At 41.1% G+C, this 17,278-nt stretch overlaps 1 protein-coding gene across 1 annotated transcript in view; it reads right to left on the reverse strand.

Annotated features, from left to right (window-relative positions):
• Positions 1–16,459, reverse strand: part of TANGO6 (transport and golgi organization 6 homolog) — a 168,422-nt gene extending 151,963 nt beyond the window's left edge. The window contains exons 1-2 of the mRNA XM_079723876.1: positions 16,351–16,459; positions 1,872–2,512 (exon numbers count right to left, since the gene is read on the reverse strand). Of these exons, the coding sequence (XP_079580002.1) occupies positions 1,872–2,512; positions 16,351–16,447 (738 nt within the window). The 5' untranslated portion in view covers positions 16,448–16,459. The remainder of the gene's footprint in view (positions 1–1,871; positions 2,513–16,350) is intronic.
• Between the last annotated feature and the right edge of the window lie 819 nt (positions 16,460–17,278).

Raw genomic sequence — 17,278 nt, forward strand, 5'->3', positions numbered from 1 at the left:
CAATAGAAGGCAATGCTTTGCAATACTGAACAAAGATGCTTGTGAGGGGAGAGGGAGGCAAGCTTCTTTTACCTCTTGATTTCCTTCTACCTGGAGGAAGCTATAATACTGAAACACTCCCGGCCCTCTCTCCATCCCCTCACCCACTTCCGGGCAGGAGATTGGTGAGTTCTGGCACGCACAGATGAGCTCGCTCCTCTTCTATCTCTTGGGAGCGAGCACACCTTCTGTTCTGCTCTTCCCTGCCGTAGATTTCTCAGGGGCATGTCCCCTGCCAAGGGGCAGAAGGCGCTGCAGTTTTCTGGCACTCTTTAAAACTGGGTGAGAAATGTGTCTAATTCTGGAACGCACTGTTAGGAGACCCATTTGTCTCCCTCTATGTACCTTCCAACTCTGCCTTTACGAGTAATAAAGGGGACATTTTGACTTGTCATCTCGTACTCTGTTAACTGTCTTTTAATTGATTCAGAACTTGGGCAGCAAAGAAGGGTGTTATTTAATTGGGCCCCCTCTCTGAGCCTCAAGAGACTGTCTCCCTTTGGTAACCTCACAGTCAAGCTCTCAGAGAGTCCTGCCCCTTACAATTTAGCAAACTGTGGTATAGGTGCTGCTTAGAGCAGCAGCTATTGCTGGGACTTGTCCAGCTTCGTAGTGTACACCCACCGTGTCTCCCTTTCTCCTCCCACCCCCTCACTTGGTCCTTTCTCTGTGTTTCTCTTTTCTTTTCTCTCCTCTGAGACCCCTGGGCACTGCTTAGTGCTAGCAATAGTAATTCCAGAACCCCCATCTCAAGGAAGTGCAGGCAGCAGGCACTGCTAGAGCTGTCGAGATTCACACCCTGTTGTAAAGAGCACAGAGCTCTGCTCCACAGACTGTAATGCACTGGGGGAGTTCATAATTTCGTGTCACTACTCGGGTGACAAGGGCTTTTAAGTGTTTTCTGTTGTGTTTTGTGAGCATAGGCAGAAGATGGAATAGAAGAGGAGAACAAACAGAAAAGGAACAAGTTGGAGGGTGACAAAGAAAGGTGACAGAGAAATGAGGTGAGTGGGCATTATGAAATCTGGCTGCAGTAGCGAAGGAATTACCATACGTGTGACCCTGGATACATTTATATCTTAACAGCTTCTTCTGGTTAGGTTCCTGTGCTGATGCTGGTGGTCCTCTCGTGGGGGAGTAGTGGTCACTGCTATGTTATACTTGTGAGCCTTGTCTCCCCAATTACTGTGTGAGCTGTTTGAGAAAAGGACCACGTCTAATGCTTCTGTAACCTCCACAGCACCTTTATAGTCCAGACACTCAAATCCTTACTGACTGTCAGCAAAACACAGGCATATACCCTTATCATCTAATAATAACAACGAACACTGATTGGACTGTGCAGTGTACCCAGTGCTTTGCATACTTTATCACCCTTAATCCTCCCAAGAACTTAATGAAGGAGGCATGAATAGTTTAATATTAATATTAATGGTAGTAACTTTTTGATGAGCACTACTGGGGATTGAGCTAGGTACTTTATACACTTTATCCTTAATCCTCACAGCCACCTTGCAATTATTAAACACATTTTACAAAAGAGGAAACAGAGGCTCAAAGAAATAGCCTGCAACAGCTGTTTCAAAAAATGGCTAGAAGGGACAGGTGAAATGGACTCCCCAGGTGTGAAAGGACTAGTATTTAATAAATGAAAGCTCTAACCCCCTATAAAGAATCATCTATCCACCAGAGATACCTGGACATTCAATAAAATTCTAGATCTTTCCATCAGCACTTTTCCAAAGAACTAAGACTGTCTTTTATAGCAACTACACACAAGTATACACACATATTCACAAAGTCTCTCACACACTCTCTCAACGTATGTTTACCTCTTCCTCGGGATTTAGCGGTTTTCTCTTGGTTGGGCAGAATCCCAGCTGGCACAGACCTGCTGCGATATCCCCAAAATGGCGGCAGAAAATCAAGCTCCCCAGAGATGCGTGCTGAGCAACATTTAGGAGGACCTTGCAGCTGGTGTACAGTCTCCGGGGTGCACTGGGGGCAGCACTGAGACACACTACGTCCTGAACAATGGCACCAAACTCAGTCCTGTAACTCACAGGGACTCCAACACCAGGCACAAGATAGGGGCAGACACCCAAGGTAACTACAAACTGCAAAACTGACTGGATAGTCTTTTGCTGTGAGATACTAAGTGTATCCGGGCTCAGGGCAGGAGCAGCTTCTGGAGTCCTCGGGTTGGGTTTACCTGGATTGAACTCAACTGCAAGGCGGATCATGGTTTCCTTCAAGCACAACAGCAACAGTAAGTTTTGGGAAGTAAAACGCCAGGTGACATCTATAGAGTCTTGTCGCCATTCTGCCTCATTAGCAATTTCATCCCTTAGGAGTTTCAATTTCTTCCAGTGAGGATCCTTCAGAAACTTGTCCTCCAAAGCAGACAGGTTAGATTTTAAAGTGGTCAACAGGACATCATGTTTCGTGATCTGTAGTGAACTTGAGCCTGATCCTTTCGAAGAAAGATAAAGGAAATTACATACATGGAAAACAAACTGTACTTCCCTCCATGTGGAATGCCTTGCCTCCTCCAGTTCATCCTCTGAGGCCTGGCTCAGATGTCATTACTTCTAGAAAGTAGTTGTGCCACCCTAGCCTAGGCAGAATTCAAGACCACATTCCCTGCCTTCCTATAGCACTCTGGATGTAGTTAGGATAGTGTACCTAACACATACTTCTTCTAGTTTGTTTCTGAGGGCACAGGCAGGTCTTAATCAACTTACTGGGCTTAAATTGTAGCCAGAACAGAAATCTAAAAAGCTAAACATTTACCACAGAAGGTTCATTCAGTCAAACTGTTCTAGATCCCAGGGATAAAGGACAAAACAAAGTCCTTTCCCTCATGGAACTTACATTCTAGTGAGGCAGATCACAGAATATAGACAAAGGGTGCAGAAAAGATTAATTTAATCACATTCCCCCCAAAATATATATTCTCAATTTTTCCTGAACTTTCTTAAAATGGTCTTTACTGCCCTCTCCCGGTGAAGGAGCTCATATACACTCTTAGCAGTTGACATCCTTGCTGACTCACTCCTTGAAACACTCCTCTCTCGGTTTCTGGGACAGCAAGCACTCTTTCCTGGTTTTCCTCCTACCTCCATGGCCATCTTGCAACGTCTCCTCTGCTGGCTTCTTTTCCTCTACCAGATATCAAAATGTTCCAAGGCTGGTCCTGAACTCTGCACTCTCTTCCTCCACAATCTTATTCAGGCTCAAGTCTTTAAAAATGATCTGTAAGCTAACAGCTCCCGAATTTACATGTCTGGCTCATGTCTACCCTCTAAGTTCCAGGGACATATTTCCAACTGCTGAATGAAATCTCCACTTGGATGTATTTAGGCATTTCAAATTCAACAAATTGTTGATTCTCACGAGTACTTTTCACTCCCTACTACAATCTAACCAGGTTACTAACTGGTTACATCTCTATCCTTTTCCTTTTCTCTTTTATCCAATCTATCACCAAGTCTTGTCTGTTCTGCATACTAAATGTTTCTCAAATTCATTCAATTTTCTCCACCTCACAACTACAACCTTTCTCTAAGCCATGAACATCTTTAAACTGAACTACAGCAGCAGCCTCTTAACTGGTATCCCTACTTATACTCCTCCTCTCCCAAAAGTCTACTTTTCACACCTCAGATCTTCTTAATATCTAAAATAGATTCCTCTTGGTGGAAGTGTGCACATACACTCCTGATGTGTATATACCTTAAGTGGAAATGCTGAGTCATAGGTATCTAGAAGTCTCAATCTAAATATTATCTCCTCGGGGGTGGCCTTCCTTGACCAATCTAAAAGCCATGCCCCACACCATTAACTCTGTCATAACACCCAATTTGTTTTCTCCATAGTACTTATCACAATCAGTAATTATTTTATTGGTGTTTATTTTCTTTCTTCTCTATCAGAGTTTAAACTTAATGAGGGTAAACACCATGTCTCTCTTGTTTGGTCTGTGCTTTGCACAGTACATAAAGTAAGCCCCAAATGAGCATTTGTTAGTTGATTGAGTAAAATAATTAATGAAAAGAGTAATTAATAAAGATCTCCTTAGGACTTCCCTCGTGGCACAGTGGTTAAGAATCCGCCTGACAATGCAGGGGACATGGGTTCGAGCCCTGGTCCGGGAAGATCTCACATGCCGTGGAGCAACTAAGCCTGTGCGCCACAACTACTGAGCCTGCTCTCTAGAGCCCGCGAGCCACAACTACTGAGCCCACGTACCACAACTACTGAAGCCCGTGCACCTAGAGCCAGTGCTCCACAACAAGAGAAGCCACCGCAATGAAAAGCCTGCGCACTGCAATGAAGAGTAGCCCCTGCTCGCCGCAACTAGAGAAAGCCCGCAAGCAGCAATGAAGACCCAATGCAGCCAAAAATAAATAAATAAATTTATTTAAAAAAATAAATAAATAAAGATCTCCTTAAAACTCCTGTAAAAAAAAAAAAAACTCCTTTAAGACCAACCCTCCCACAAGATAACAACTATCAACTCTGGACAAAATGTAAAAAGCAAATATCTGAAGGTGCCTGAAGTTGACAAAAGTGAGCAAAAACTAGGGAAGGCACTCAGAAGGGAAAAACAGCATTGAGTAAGTTTCCTGCTTTTTCTTGCCTTTTAGTCTGGGGTTAGGCCTTAGCATAGCTAAAATTCTAAGAGAAACCCATTGTCTTACTGGCTTGAGAACCAAAGCACAGAATTCAGGGCAACTACAGCAGGTGGAAAATAAGAAGAGAAATATCAGAAAGGATAGAACCAGAGAGGAAGAGCCCCCAATTCTATATAAACTGTGACCAAATCTCTGGCTAATCTTTGAACTAAGCATATGTGGGAAGAACTTCAAATAGGTCAGCTAAGATTAAAAGAACTGAAAACAGCTGCTGCCCACCACAGAAGAGACAGAGCTTGGAGTACGAATCAGTCAAGTTAATTGCCTACTTTAAAACAAAACAAAACAGGGATTCTCTGGTGGGCCAGTGGTTAGGACTCTACACTTTCACTGTCGAGGGCGTGGGTTCAATGCCCAGTCGGGGAACTAAGATCCCACAAGCCACGAGGTGCAGTCAAAAAAGAAAAACAAAACAAAACAAAAAATCAATACTCTCTGGAGGACTATAACAGAATCCAGAGTTTCAACAGCATATCCTACATGATGTCCATTATACAATCTAAAAGCTCTAGACAGATAAAGAAACATGAAAACATGACCCACCTCAAGAGGAAGACAATCAATGGAGACTGATCCTAAATTACCCAGGTGTCAGATTGAACAAAGATTTTCAAGCAGCTCTTATAACTATGTTCAAGGATATGATGGAGGGACTTCCCTGGCAGTCCAGTGGTTAAGACTCTGCACTTCCACTGGAAGAGACATGGGTTTGATCCCTGGTTGGGGAACTAAGATCCCACATGCCACACAGCACAGCCAAAAAAAAAAAGGATGTGATGGAAAGTATCCATTATGAATGAACAAATGGGGACTCCCGGCAAAAAAGTAGAAAGTATTTTTAAAAACCCACATGGAGGGCTTCCCTGGTGGCGCAGTGGTTGAGAGTCCGCCTGCCGATGCAGGGGACGCGGGTTCGTGCCCCAGTCTGGGAAGATACCACATGCCGCGGAGCGGCTGGGCCCGTGAGCCATGGCCGCTGAGCCTGCGCGTCCGGAGCCTGTGCTCCGCAACGGGAGAGGCCACAACAGTGAGAGGCCCACGTACCACAAAAAATAAATAATAATAAATAAATAAATAAATAAAAACCCACATGGAAATGCTAGAATTTAAAAATAAAGTATCTGAAATTTTTAAAAAATCAATTGATGTACTTAAAAGCTTTGAGATGACCAAAAAAAAAAAAAATGAGTGAACTTGAAGATATATCCCTAGAAATTATCCAATCTGAACAACAAAGAGAAAAACATTTTAAAGAAATAGAGCCTTAGGATCTGTGAACAATATCAAATGATCTATTTGTAATAAAATAGAGACTAACTAGAATAAAAGGAGAGGAGAGAAAATGGAGCACAAAAGGATTTGAAGAAATAATGATCAAAATTTTCTAAAATTTAGTGAAAAAAACATAAATGTACAGATTCAGTAAGCTCAGTGATACCCAATCAGAATAAGCAGAAAGAAAATAACATCTACACATATTATAGTCAATTGTTAAAACCAGAGATAAAGAGAAAATCTTGAAAGCAGTCAGAAAAATATGACACTTATAGAGGACTAATGCTATGAATAGCTGTGAACTAACCATCACAAGCAATGAATGCTAAAAGATAGTAGAAAAACATCTTTAAAGTGCTGACAGGGGTAAAAAAAAAAAACCTGTCAACTGACTATTCTATATCCAATAAAAAGCAACCTTCAAAAATGAAAGTAAAATGAAGACATTTTCAGAACAATGAAAACTAAGATAACTGACTGCCAGCAGATCTGGAATACAAAGAAATGTTAAAGTTCTTCAAGTTGAAGGAAAACAGTACCAGATGGAAACCTGGATCTTCAGGAAAGAAGGAAAAGCATCAGAAATGGTAAATATGTGGGTAAATGTAAAAGACTAATTTTTTCCTCTTAATTTCTTTAAATATATGTAACTGTCTAAAGCAAAATTTATAAAAATTATGGGATTTATAACTTACATAGATAAACATGAAAACTACAGCATAAAACCTAAAAGGGGTGGGGAGCTGTAAAAGGACCCTTATAGTTGCAAGGTTTTTATGAGTTCTGTGAAATAGTACAATATTAATTCTAACCAGATTGTGAAAAATTAAGGATGTACATTGTAATCCCAGGATGACTACTAAAAACGTAATATGAAAAGGTGGGTTATGGTTATAAAACCATAATAAAATGTTGAAAATATAAATGAATTCAAGCAGCAATAGACTTCAAAACTAAGGTTAATATATCTTCTAAGAAAGGATCAAAATGCAACTGACGGTAACTAAAAGGGTGTTCAACAATGCATTATTTATAATAGTGTAAAATTAGAAATATATGTTGAGTAAATTATGGTCTACCTGTATCCAATGTACTATATGTATATGTAATATTTATTTTGTTTATTATTGTCTCTCTACCAACTAGAATAAAAACTCCTTGAGGACAGGGATGTTGCTCTGTTTTGTTCACTGCTGTATTCTTGCCTGGAACAAGGCCTGTCTGACACACAGTTGCTGTTCAAAATAAGTAGTTACTGAATGAATGAAAAATGGATTATTTGAAGCCATCAAACTATGTTGAACATTATTTAATGACATGTTCACTAAATATATTCTAAAGTGAACAGAGTATGAAACACTACACGGGCAAAAGATATGAACAGTTTACAGAAAAAGAAATGCAAATTGCTCTTCAACATGAACATATGATCAACCTTGCTCCTAAGAGAAAAGTAAATTAAAACTATACTGAAATATCACTTCCCATCTATCAAGTGGCTAAAATCCAAAAGTTTTTATAACACATTTTGTGTTTTACAGAAACACACACTCTCATACATGGCTGGTAAGGGGCTAAAATGGTACATCCCTAAGAAGAGAAATTTGGCAATATCTAGCAAAATTACATAAGCATTTAACCATTGGCCCAGCAATCCCTCTTTTAGGAATCTATCCTAAGATAGTTACACAGGCAAAATTGCAAAGTGACATATACACAAAGCTACTCATTGCCATATTGTTAGCTAGGCAGCAGTAGGGGAGGGATGGGGTTGAATCAAAGTGTGCTTTGTTTTGCAGAAACTGACTGTTAAATCATTAAATCACAGAAAGTTCCAGATACCAGCTGTCCTTAAAAGGTTACAATACATCCAACAAGATACTACAGTACAGGGGCTTCCCTGGTGGCGCAGTGGTTGAGAGTCCGCCTGCCAATGCAGGGGACACGGGTTCGTGCCCCGGCCTGGGAAGATCCCACATGCAGCGGAGCGGCTGGGCCCGTGAGCCATGGCCGCTGAGCCTGTGCGTGCTCCGCAACGGGAGAGGCCACAGCAGTGAGAGGCCCGCGTACCGCAAAAAAAAAAAAAAAAAAAAAAAGATACTACAGTACAAGCAAACACCCAAGCACCTGCTTGCTTGCAGTTTTGGGCAACCTGGAGTAACTGTTGCCTCATTATAATGCTTATGGATGATCATGCGTGCCGATTCATGAATATGCATGCCCCCCAGGCTTAAACCTTCCCTGGTCCAGTGGTTAGGGGAGACAGTACTTTGAGAACTACTGTAACAAAGAACAAACCTGACTCCATACTGGAGCTATTCCTTTAGCTCTAACCTTTGTGCTCTGCTGTCTGTACTTAGTCATGCTGGCTCTGCACCTTTATAAAAGAATGCTGCCTATTGCCTGAAATATACATGACAGCCTTTTCTCAATGCTCTGCCTCCCAGGCTTGACCTTTAAAGGTAAAACACTTGGGCTTCCCTGGTGGCGCAGTGGTTGAGAGTCCGCCTGTCGATGCAGGGGACACGGGTTCGTGCCCCGGTCCGGGAAGATTCCACATGCCGCGGAACAGCTGGGCCCGTGAGCCATGGCCGCTGGGCCTCCGCGTCCAGAGCCTGTGCTCCACAACGGGAGAGGCCACAACAGTGAGAGGCCCGCGTACCACACACACACAAAAAAAGGTATAACACTTTTCCTTTCACACAGAGATAAAAAGTTGGAGAAGAGAAAATAACATTTTTCTCAGTTGGAGGTTTATAGGAACATCATGACTAGACTTATGTGGACAGCTGCAAGAATGTGGGTCTGGCCAGCACCAAGAAGTCTGCAACAACAAGCCACACCCTTTCCCCTTTTAGTATAAAAGCCTGAATTCTAACTCAGGTAAGATGGTTCTTTCGGACCCTAGTCCACTATCTTCTCAGTCTGCTGGTTTTCCGAAAAAAGCTGCTATTCCTTGTGCCAACACCTGTCTCTCGATTTATTGGCCTGTCATGGGAGAGCAGTGAGCAGTAAGAGCCTGGACTCGGTAACACTATCTCCCTGACTCCTTACTTGTCTTCTGCTTTAAGAAAGTACTTGGGACTTCGCTGGTGGCACAGTGGTTAAGAATCCGCCTGCCAATGCAGGGGACACGGGTTCAAGCACTGGTCCGGGAAGATTCCACATGCTGCGGAACAACTAAGCCCATGTGCCACAGCTACTGAGCCTGTGCTCTAGAGCCGGTGCTCCACAACAAAAGAAGCCACCGCAATGAGAAGCCCTCGCACCGCAACAAAGAGTAGCCCCCGCTCGCCGCAACTAGAGAAAAGCCCCCGCACAGCAACAAAAACCCAATGCAGCCAAAAGTAATAAATAAATAAATAAATTAATTAATTTTTTTAAAAAAAGTACTTGGTGGGTTCATTGGCTAAGCACCCAAAGCGATGGACCCACTGAGTCCAGTAAAAGTATTTCTTACATTAACAAAAGGCTTAAAACAACCCAAATATCCATTAATAGAGAATTGATGAATAAACAGTAGCATATCCACATAATGGAATACCATGCAGCTGTAAAAGGGAAAGAGGAAGACTTCTGTGTATGACTATGCAGTGATCACTAAGACATACTGAATTTAAAAAGTAAGGTGTAGAAGAATGTATACAGTATGATAACTTTTGTGTCATAATGGGAAGGAACATGAAATATATTATTTGTTTTTATTTTTTTAAAAAGCAGTGGAAAAACAAATTAAAAATTAACTAAAATGAGTTGTCTATAGAGAGAGGGAGAGATCAGTGGGGAGGAGACAGGGGTGAGTTTAGAGTTTTCCTTTTGGAGCCCTGTATTTTTTTCATAGTTAAAAAATTAAATGAAAAAGAAAATTCAAAATGTTCCTAAAAATAAAAAACAGGGCTTCCCTGGTGGCGCAGTGGTTGAGAATCTGCCTGCTAATGCATGGGACACGGGTTCGAGCCCTGGTCTGGGAGGATCCCACATGCCGCAGAGCAACTAGGCCCATGAGCCACAACTACTGAGCCTGCGCATCTGGAGCCTGTGCTCCGCAACAAGAGAGGCCATGATAGTGAGAGGCCCGCGCACCGCGATGAAGAGTGGCCCCCGCTTGCCACAGCTAGAGAAAGCCCTCACACAGAAACGAAGACCCAACACAACAAAAATAAATAAAATAAATTAATAAACTCCTACCTCAACATCTTCTAAAAAAAAAAAATGAACCTAATCTATACTTTATGTCCAAGGTTGCCAAACTACAATGTACAGGTCAAATCAGGCCCACCACCTATTTCTACAAGTAAAGTTTTACTGGAACATAGACATGCTATTTATTTACATATTATCTTTGGCTGCTTTCAAGCCACAACAGCAGAGGTATAGTTGTGACAGAGACAGTATGGATCACAAAGCCCAAAATATTTACTGCCTGCTTCTTTACAGAAAAAGTGTGCCAACTCCTACTCTAAACCAAGTTAGCAGCACAACCACACAGAGAATTATTTCAAGTGACTTGAAATATAGAACTTTGTACATCCTGTGGACAAAAACAAACAAACAAAAATCCCTTAGAAACAGCAGGTGTGTTGATGATAGTAATGCATGATTTGTTATTTTAAAATATTATATGCATGTGTGAATATATTATATATGAATATGTAACTATATATTTGTGTATACATATATGAAATAAGTAAATAACTACATTAATTTCAGTAGGAACCAATATTTTCAGATAAGAGAAAAACATACAAAGATAAAAATATAAAATATACTTAAGAAGAATGACTAGGTGGACAAATACATGTTAAAGAATCTAGGTCATGGTACATAAATTTTCAAGGTAAAATTCCTTCAACTTTTCTATAAGCTTAAAATTTTTCATAATGTTAGGAAAAATTTAAACTCTATTTCATTTTAATTGGGAATATCAGTACAAACTCTCGATTTGTTTTTTGTCTTCTGAAAATCCACATATTTCCTAGTTCCAATCATTGAAAAAGTCTGGAGGCAATGACACTTCAGTGGCAATACATGTCACTGGTGTCTATCTTGTGGTTTCTAAATATCATTTTTTCTTAAAGAGATTTGTTTTCAAGAATGCAGCAAAAAATGTATGAGATGAGTCTGAGATATCTTATGCCTGAAAGCAAAGAAGCAATCAGAGACTACTAGGGTTACTAGGGTCACATCAAAGAGTCCAACAGCCAACTTGAATGGGTCCCACAGGCCACAAATGGAACAATTAGAGTATCAAGAGTAATGAGGGGCTTCCCTGGTGGCGCAGTGGTTGAGGGTCCGCCTGCCGATGCAGGGGACGCGGGTTCGTGCCCCGGTCCGGGAGGATCCCACGTGCCGCGGAGCGGCTGGGCCCGTGGGCCATGGCCGCTGAGCCTGCGCGTCCGGAGCCTGTGCTCCGCAACGGGAGAGGCCACAGCAGTGAGAGGCCCGCGTACCGCAAAAAAAAAAAAAAAAAAAAAAAAAAAAAAAAAAAAAAAAAAGAGTAATGAGTACAGGACTTCCCTGGTGGCGCAGTGGTTGAGAATCTGCCTGCCAATGCAGGGGACACGGGCTTGAGCTTTGGTCCAGGAAGATCCCACATGCTGCGACTAAGCCCGTGTGCCACAACTACTGAGCCTGGGCTCCAGAGCCTGCACACCTACAGCCTGTGCTCCACAACAAGAGAACCTACTGCAATAAGAAGCCCTCGCACCGCAACGAAGAGTAGCCCCCACTCGCCACAACTGGAGAAAGCCTGCGCGCAGCAACAAAGACCAACATGGCCACAAATAAATAAATAAATAAATAAATTTTTGAAAATAATGAGTACAATAACGGAAACATGTATATACAAAAATCTATTCATAATAAAACAAAAAAATCACTCCATTGGCTACCTTTGGAGACTGCTGTGACACTAATGTATTATTCTGAAAATTGAACAATAAAAGAACAGAATGAACCTAACTTTATTAAAATATATACATGTGTGTGCATGTGTACACACATAGAAAAAGACCTCAAAAGCCATACTTCAAAGTATTAACAGTGATAATCTCTGGATGGTAGGGTTTTGGGTGATTTTTCTTTTTTGCTTCATTATGTTAAAAAAAATTTTCCACAGCGACTATGTATTGTTTCTGTACTAAAAACATATTTTAAGGTTATAAAACAGTATGCAGTATATGAGATCATTTTTGTAAACCAAAAATATATATAATTCCCAAAATGTAATCTCTGGATAGTGGGATTAAGGTCATTTTAATTTTCTTCTTTTAGTTTCTCTAATATTTTTTAAAGCTTTACTATAAGGAATATTAACTACCTCTATGAAAAGAAAAACGAACAATAACACTTTGTTTTTCAACATAGTGAGAATCAGAAGAGTAAGATTTTTCCAGTATTTCTCTAGGACTGTTCAGGGCAAGTGTTCTGACTCACTGGCATGAATATCTGGTTTGTTTGGGTAATATATACCTAAAAAGAAAATGAGTGCTTTCATAGCTTGTTGCCACTAACCATTAAGATCACTAAACAATCTCTAAGTGACCTCCTGTGACTTTATAAGATCTTGGAACCCAAACATGGGACACAAAGAAAGTGACTTAAAACAAAAGCTATTAACTGTTTTCCAAGAGCCCCTTAATAAAGTAGTCTCCTCTGCCCTCTACTGGTGACAAAAATAAAATCTACTTGAAAATAAATAAGGCATTCTCTGAGAGGAGCAGTTCTCAAACTGTGGTATAGGGTCTCAGGTTTTGAAGCCCTTCCCAAGATTCTCTCAGAAAGTCTACAAGGTCAAAACTATTTTCATATTAATACTAAGACATTACTTGCCTTTTACGCTCTCGTTCTCTCTAGAGTGTACCAAGTCTGAAAAGTTCACTGATATGAGTTCAGATTCCATATTATAATTAACCTTTTAAGAAATTACCTCTTGTTGAGTTTTAAAGAGGAATACACACAATTATCTGAAAAGATGATGGAAATCGCCTCCCTTTCCAACTACATACCTATGTGAGTATAGATTTTCTTCATCTATTTCAATCAAAACAACCTGTCATGACAGACTGAACACAGAGGCAAATACAAAAATCCAGCTCTCTTCTAATAAGATAGACATTAAGGAGATTTGCAAAAATGTAAAACAATGCCACTCAAATGTAAAACAATGTCACTCTTCCTGCTAAGTTATTTTATTTTGCAAAATACATTTTTCATTTAAAATGTCATTATGTTAACATATAACAGGCTACTGTTCTATTTAAATAAAGTTAAAAGGTTTCTCTTGAAGTCTTAATTTCTAATACAGTAAATATTGATACACATAACCTACATAAAAGCTCTTTTAAGTCCTCAACACTTTTTAAGAGTGTTAGAGTGCTCAAACCAAAAAGTTTGAGATCTGAGGCCTTAAAACAATGTTTTCCAAATTACAGTCATATAGCACTTCCACGATTTTTGCCATTTATCTGAATACCAGCTATAGTATTAGCTTTACTTGTTTATTTCTTCAAATTAAATCATTTTTTAAACTTAAATTAGTAATAGTTAATATACTGTCCTAAGGGCTTTGTGTATTTAATTCAATCCTCACACCAACTCTGTGAGGTATGGAGTATTATATTATTATTCTTGTTTCCAGATGATGAGACTAAGGTTAAGCTATTTGCCCCAGAGCATACTCAACTCTGGCAAGCTGGCTCCAGAACCCAAGCTCTTGATCACTACTCGATGCTTTTCAGCCTCAAAATATTTCTCTACATACTGCCTAAAACCATCCGTATCACACTTTGGGAAATGCTGCCCTCATAAACAGTATTATTTATTCTTCCCAATCACCAATGTAAATGTCTATGCTTTGTGACATTTAAAAGCAGACTTCTTAATCTGTGCAGTAGTTTTTATGAAGTTCAAAGTACAACGCAATATGGCGTGCAAAAATAAGGGTGATACAGCTTCATTGTTTACAAATCACCAAAATTTCCAGCCCCCCACCACCACGTAATTCAAATTTAATGACAGAGTTCAACAAGTATATATTTAGTGTGGAAGGTTATTTTTTAGGAAAACTACTGCTGAGATGACCTCAAGCAAAACTTCACCAGAACTGAAAAACCCCTTTCAAATTCTGCTTAACACACTTCCTAATAATGGAGGTGAAGATGTTATTCTTACTTGCCCCATAATTGAGAACAAAAATGAAAGGCAGGGGAAGAGAAAACACTTAATGCTGTAGAACTTTTGATGGCTCAAAAGGGAAAGACTTGGTTTCTTCCCACCTGGACTGAAGTCTTCTTTCTCTTGTAGCCTTCCCCAGCCCCATCCCTGGATAACTCCTTCTCTATCCAATTGCTACCTGTACCATCCATTCACCAATAGTATTATCCTGCCATGTTGAATATCTTTGGTCTATATGCAGAGTACCATCTCCCCAAACAAACAAGATGCTTGAGAGCACAAGTTGTTAAATAATATTTCTATCTCCAAAAGCACTGAGGATAGAATACTATATACAATTGACTCTCAGTAAATATTACCTCAAAGGTAGTCAAAGGCAGATGAAAAGACGTTTAATCTAGCTGGATATAATTTTAGCAAATACTTTAATCTTGTCTCAACATCCTCTGTCCACTGGGAACATATGAAACTTATTATGCACAGGTATTCTTTAATTCCCTTAGCAGCTGATATGATAAAATAGCAGAAATATTCACACAATATATAATAGCCTGTCTGTGCAAAATAATATCATTTTACCAAGGTACTTATTCTTTTTCAAATAGGAATGCTTGAATTCTCCTAAGCTAAATGAGTACATGTATGGAACTCCACCACATACTCTTTGAGAGTTAAAGAGGGTCTTCCAAAAATGAAGTGTATATGCTTTGTGACAGACAATTACTTCCAGACTTTTTAAGTTATTTATTCCTGTTCTCAGTCATGTTCTAAACAGTTTCAGTTGCTGGACAAGTAACCTCTCCATTAGCAAGTTAAAATTGTATTTTGCACAATTTTAATTGTATTTTAATTCTTCATTGGGGCAAGGTAGTATAGTTACCATATTGCAGTTGAAGGTGTCTGAATTCAAATCCTAACTCTACCACTTAGACTGGCATTGTGCAATTTCTAATGTACCTGAGCCTTGGTTCCTTCATCTGTAAAATGGAATAGAAGTAATACCTATCTCATGGGATTGTTGTGAGGAAAAAAAGATACATACATAAACAGCACACTATAGGGACTGATACTTAGCAGGCACTCAATTACTATTATTAATAATTTTTTTTTTTTTTTGCCTGCACCTCGCGGATTGTGCGATCTTAGTTCCCCCACCAGGGACTGAACCCGGGCCCTCTGCAGTGAGAGCACTGAGTCCTAACCACTGGACTGCCAGGAAATTCCCCATTAATAACTTCTTTTCACTTGCCGCAAGTATGATATAATGTTTCAGGAGTTTTCACAGTTTGGGGGGCGGGGAGGGGAATCTCAAAAGCTGAAACATCACCTTCATGTACCTTATCTTGCTCACGCTACAAACCCCTTCCTCCAAATTATACGCTCTAATTTATAAGTAGGGCCCTATTTCTTGCGTATCTTTCTCAAAGCTCCAGATAACATCAGAGGCTCCATACTGAATAATCTGCCTTGGTCTGAGAAGGGGGTTCGGCAGACCTTGGTTCCAGGTTCGTGTTCTGCCTCTAATTTGACCATGTGATCTTGGTCAGGTTAATCTCTTCGGTGAGCCTTGGGCGTCCTCAGCTGTAAAAGGACAGTGCCAGGCTACACCACTCCCAAGGTCCCTTCTAGTTCTAAATTGGGAAGATCTTATCAACTCACCAGGAAAGATTAAAAGTGACTGTAAATCCCTAAATCCTCTCCCCAAAACGCAGCTCAAACGTCACTGCTTCCTTTTTCTGAACTCCTTGGCACTTTGTACAAATCTCCCGTGTCCACATCTGACCCTGCGCCCTCAAGAGCCTGGGCCCTCTCTGAGGCTGTGTCTGCAGTCCCCTTACAGGGCTGCAGCAGGGACGGCTGAAATCACGCACCCGAGGTGCTTAACACAGCGCCTGGCCCAAGATAAGCGCTCGAGATACTGTACTTGGTTAGTCTCAGTATTCAACGGATCCCAGCCCTCCCTGAACCTCGGTTTCCTCAAGGGTAAAAGGAGGCTGGACAGACCCTGCCCAAAGCACCCAGGTGCGGGGCTGGGCGGCTTCAGGGCCAGAGGGGTCCCGGGGAGGGCCTGAGGGGCGCACGCCGCGGGAAGAAGGGCAGCCCTGGAAGACCGCTGGCCCTGAGAGTCCCGGGTGCAGCCAGGCGCCGAGATCCGTCCTCTCACCTCCCGGGCTCAGCAGCAGCTTCAACGCCTCCAAAATTCGCTCCAGACCACACGTTACCAGAACCCCGCTGCCCGCGGTCTGCCGGAGGGCCGCCATGACTGGAGTAGAACGCGCCGCATGCGCCCTGCGCAGGCGCCTCGGCGGACCGGCGCCGCCGCCACGTTGAGCGTGGCCGAAGCCCTAGGGGCGGGGCCCGCGGCGTGGGGCGGGGTCGACTTGGTTGGGACTGCGACCTTCACGAAGAAATCTTTTCTCAGGCCGCCTGTACTCCCCGAGGGCGGGGGAAGTAAACATAGCTAACACAACTTACCTACATGCACGATTTCAGAAACTCAACATGTTTAACCTCTGTATAAAGAAAAAGGATGAGAGAAGTAGTTTAATTATGACATAATATGAATTTCAGTATGAAAATATTTGAGTACCGGAACACTGAAGGTCATAGGGAAGCAATCAGTTGCTGCACCTTCTTATAATGAAGTTTGGGTATGTAAAACAATATTCAACTGTTGAGTTTCTTCATTAGTGATATTTAAAAATACGTACTAAACACATCCATTGTGAATAACAAATAACAAATATTGTTATTGATGATATGATTTCTTAAATCGACTCATTTCCCAATAAAAGCTCGATCTTTGCCCTATTTACAGGCATTCCTGGAAAATTCAATGTCTATTAAAATCGTACCCCATCAAAATTGAGTTAATATGTAAAACAGAATGCGTTGGAGATTTATATCATCGAAACAGGTTTTCACCTACATGAATCCTGGTGGGACATTCAAAAGTCATGTTGTCTGAAAGGCATGCTGCAAATCCAGGACAATGCTTCTGAGAGCAAGACTTTAGCACTCCTGCCTCTCCCTTCACTCAGTCAATAATTTCTCCTATCATTGTCACAACCAGCTCCAATACCCACTTCGTG

The sequence above is a fragment of the Hyperoodon ampullatus genome (genome assembly GCF_949752795.1).
Source record: "Hyperoodon ampullatus genome assembly, chromosome: 18".
Taxonomy (NCBI): Eukaryota; Metazoa; Chordata; class Mammalia; order Artiodactyla; family Ziphiidae; genus Hyperoodon; species Hyperoodon ampullatus.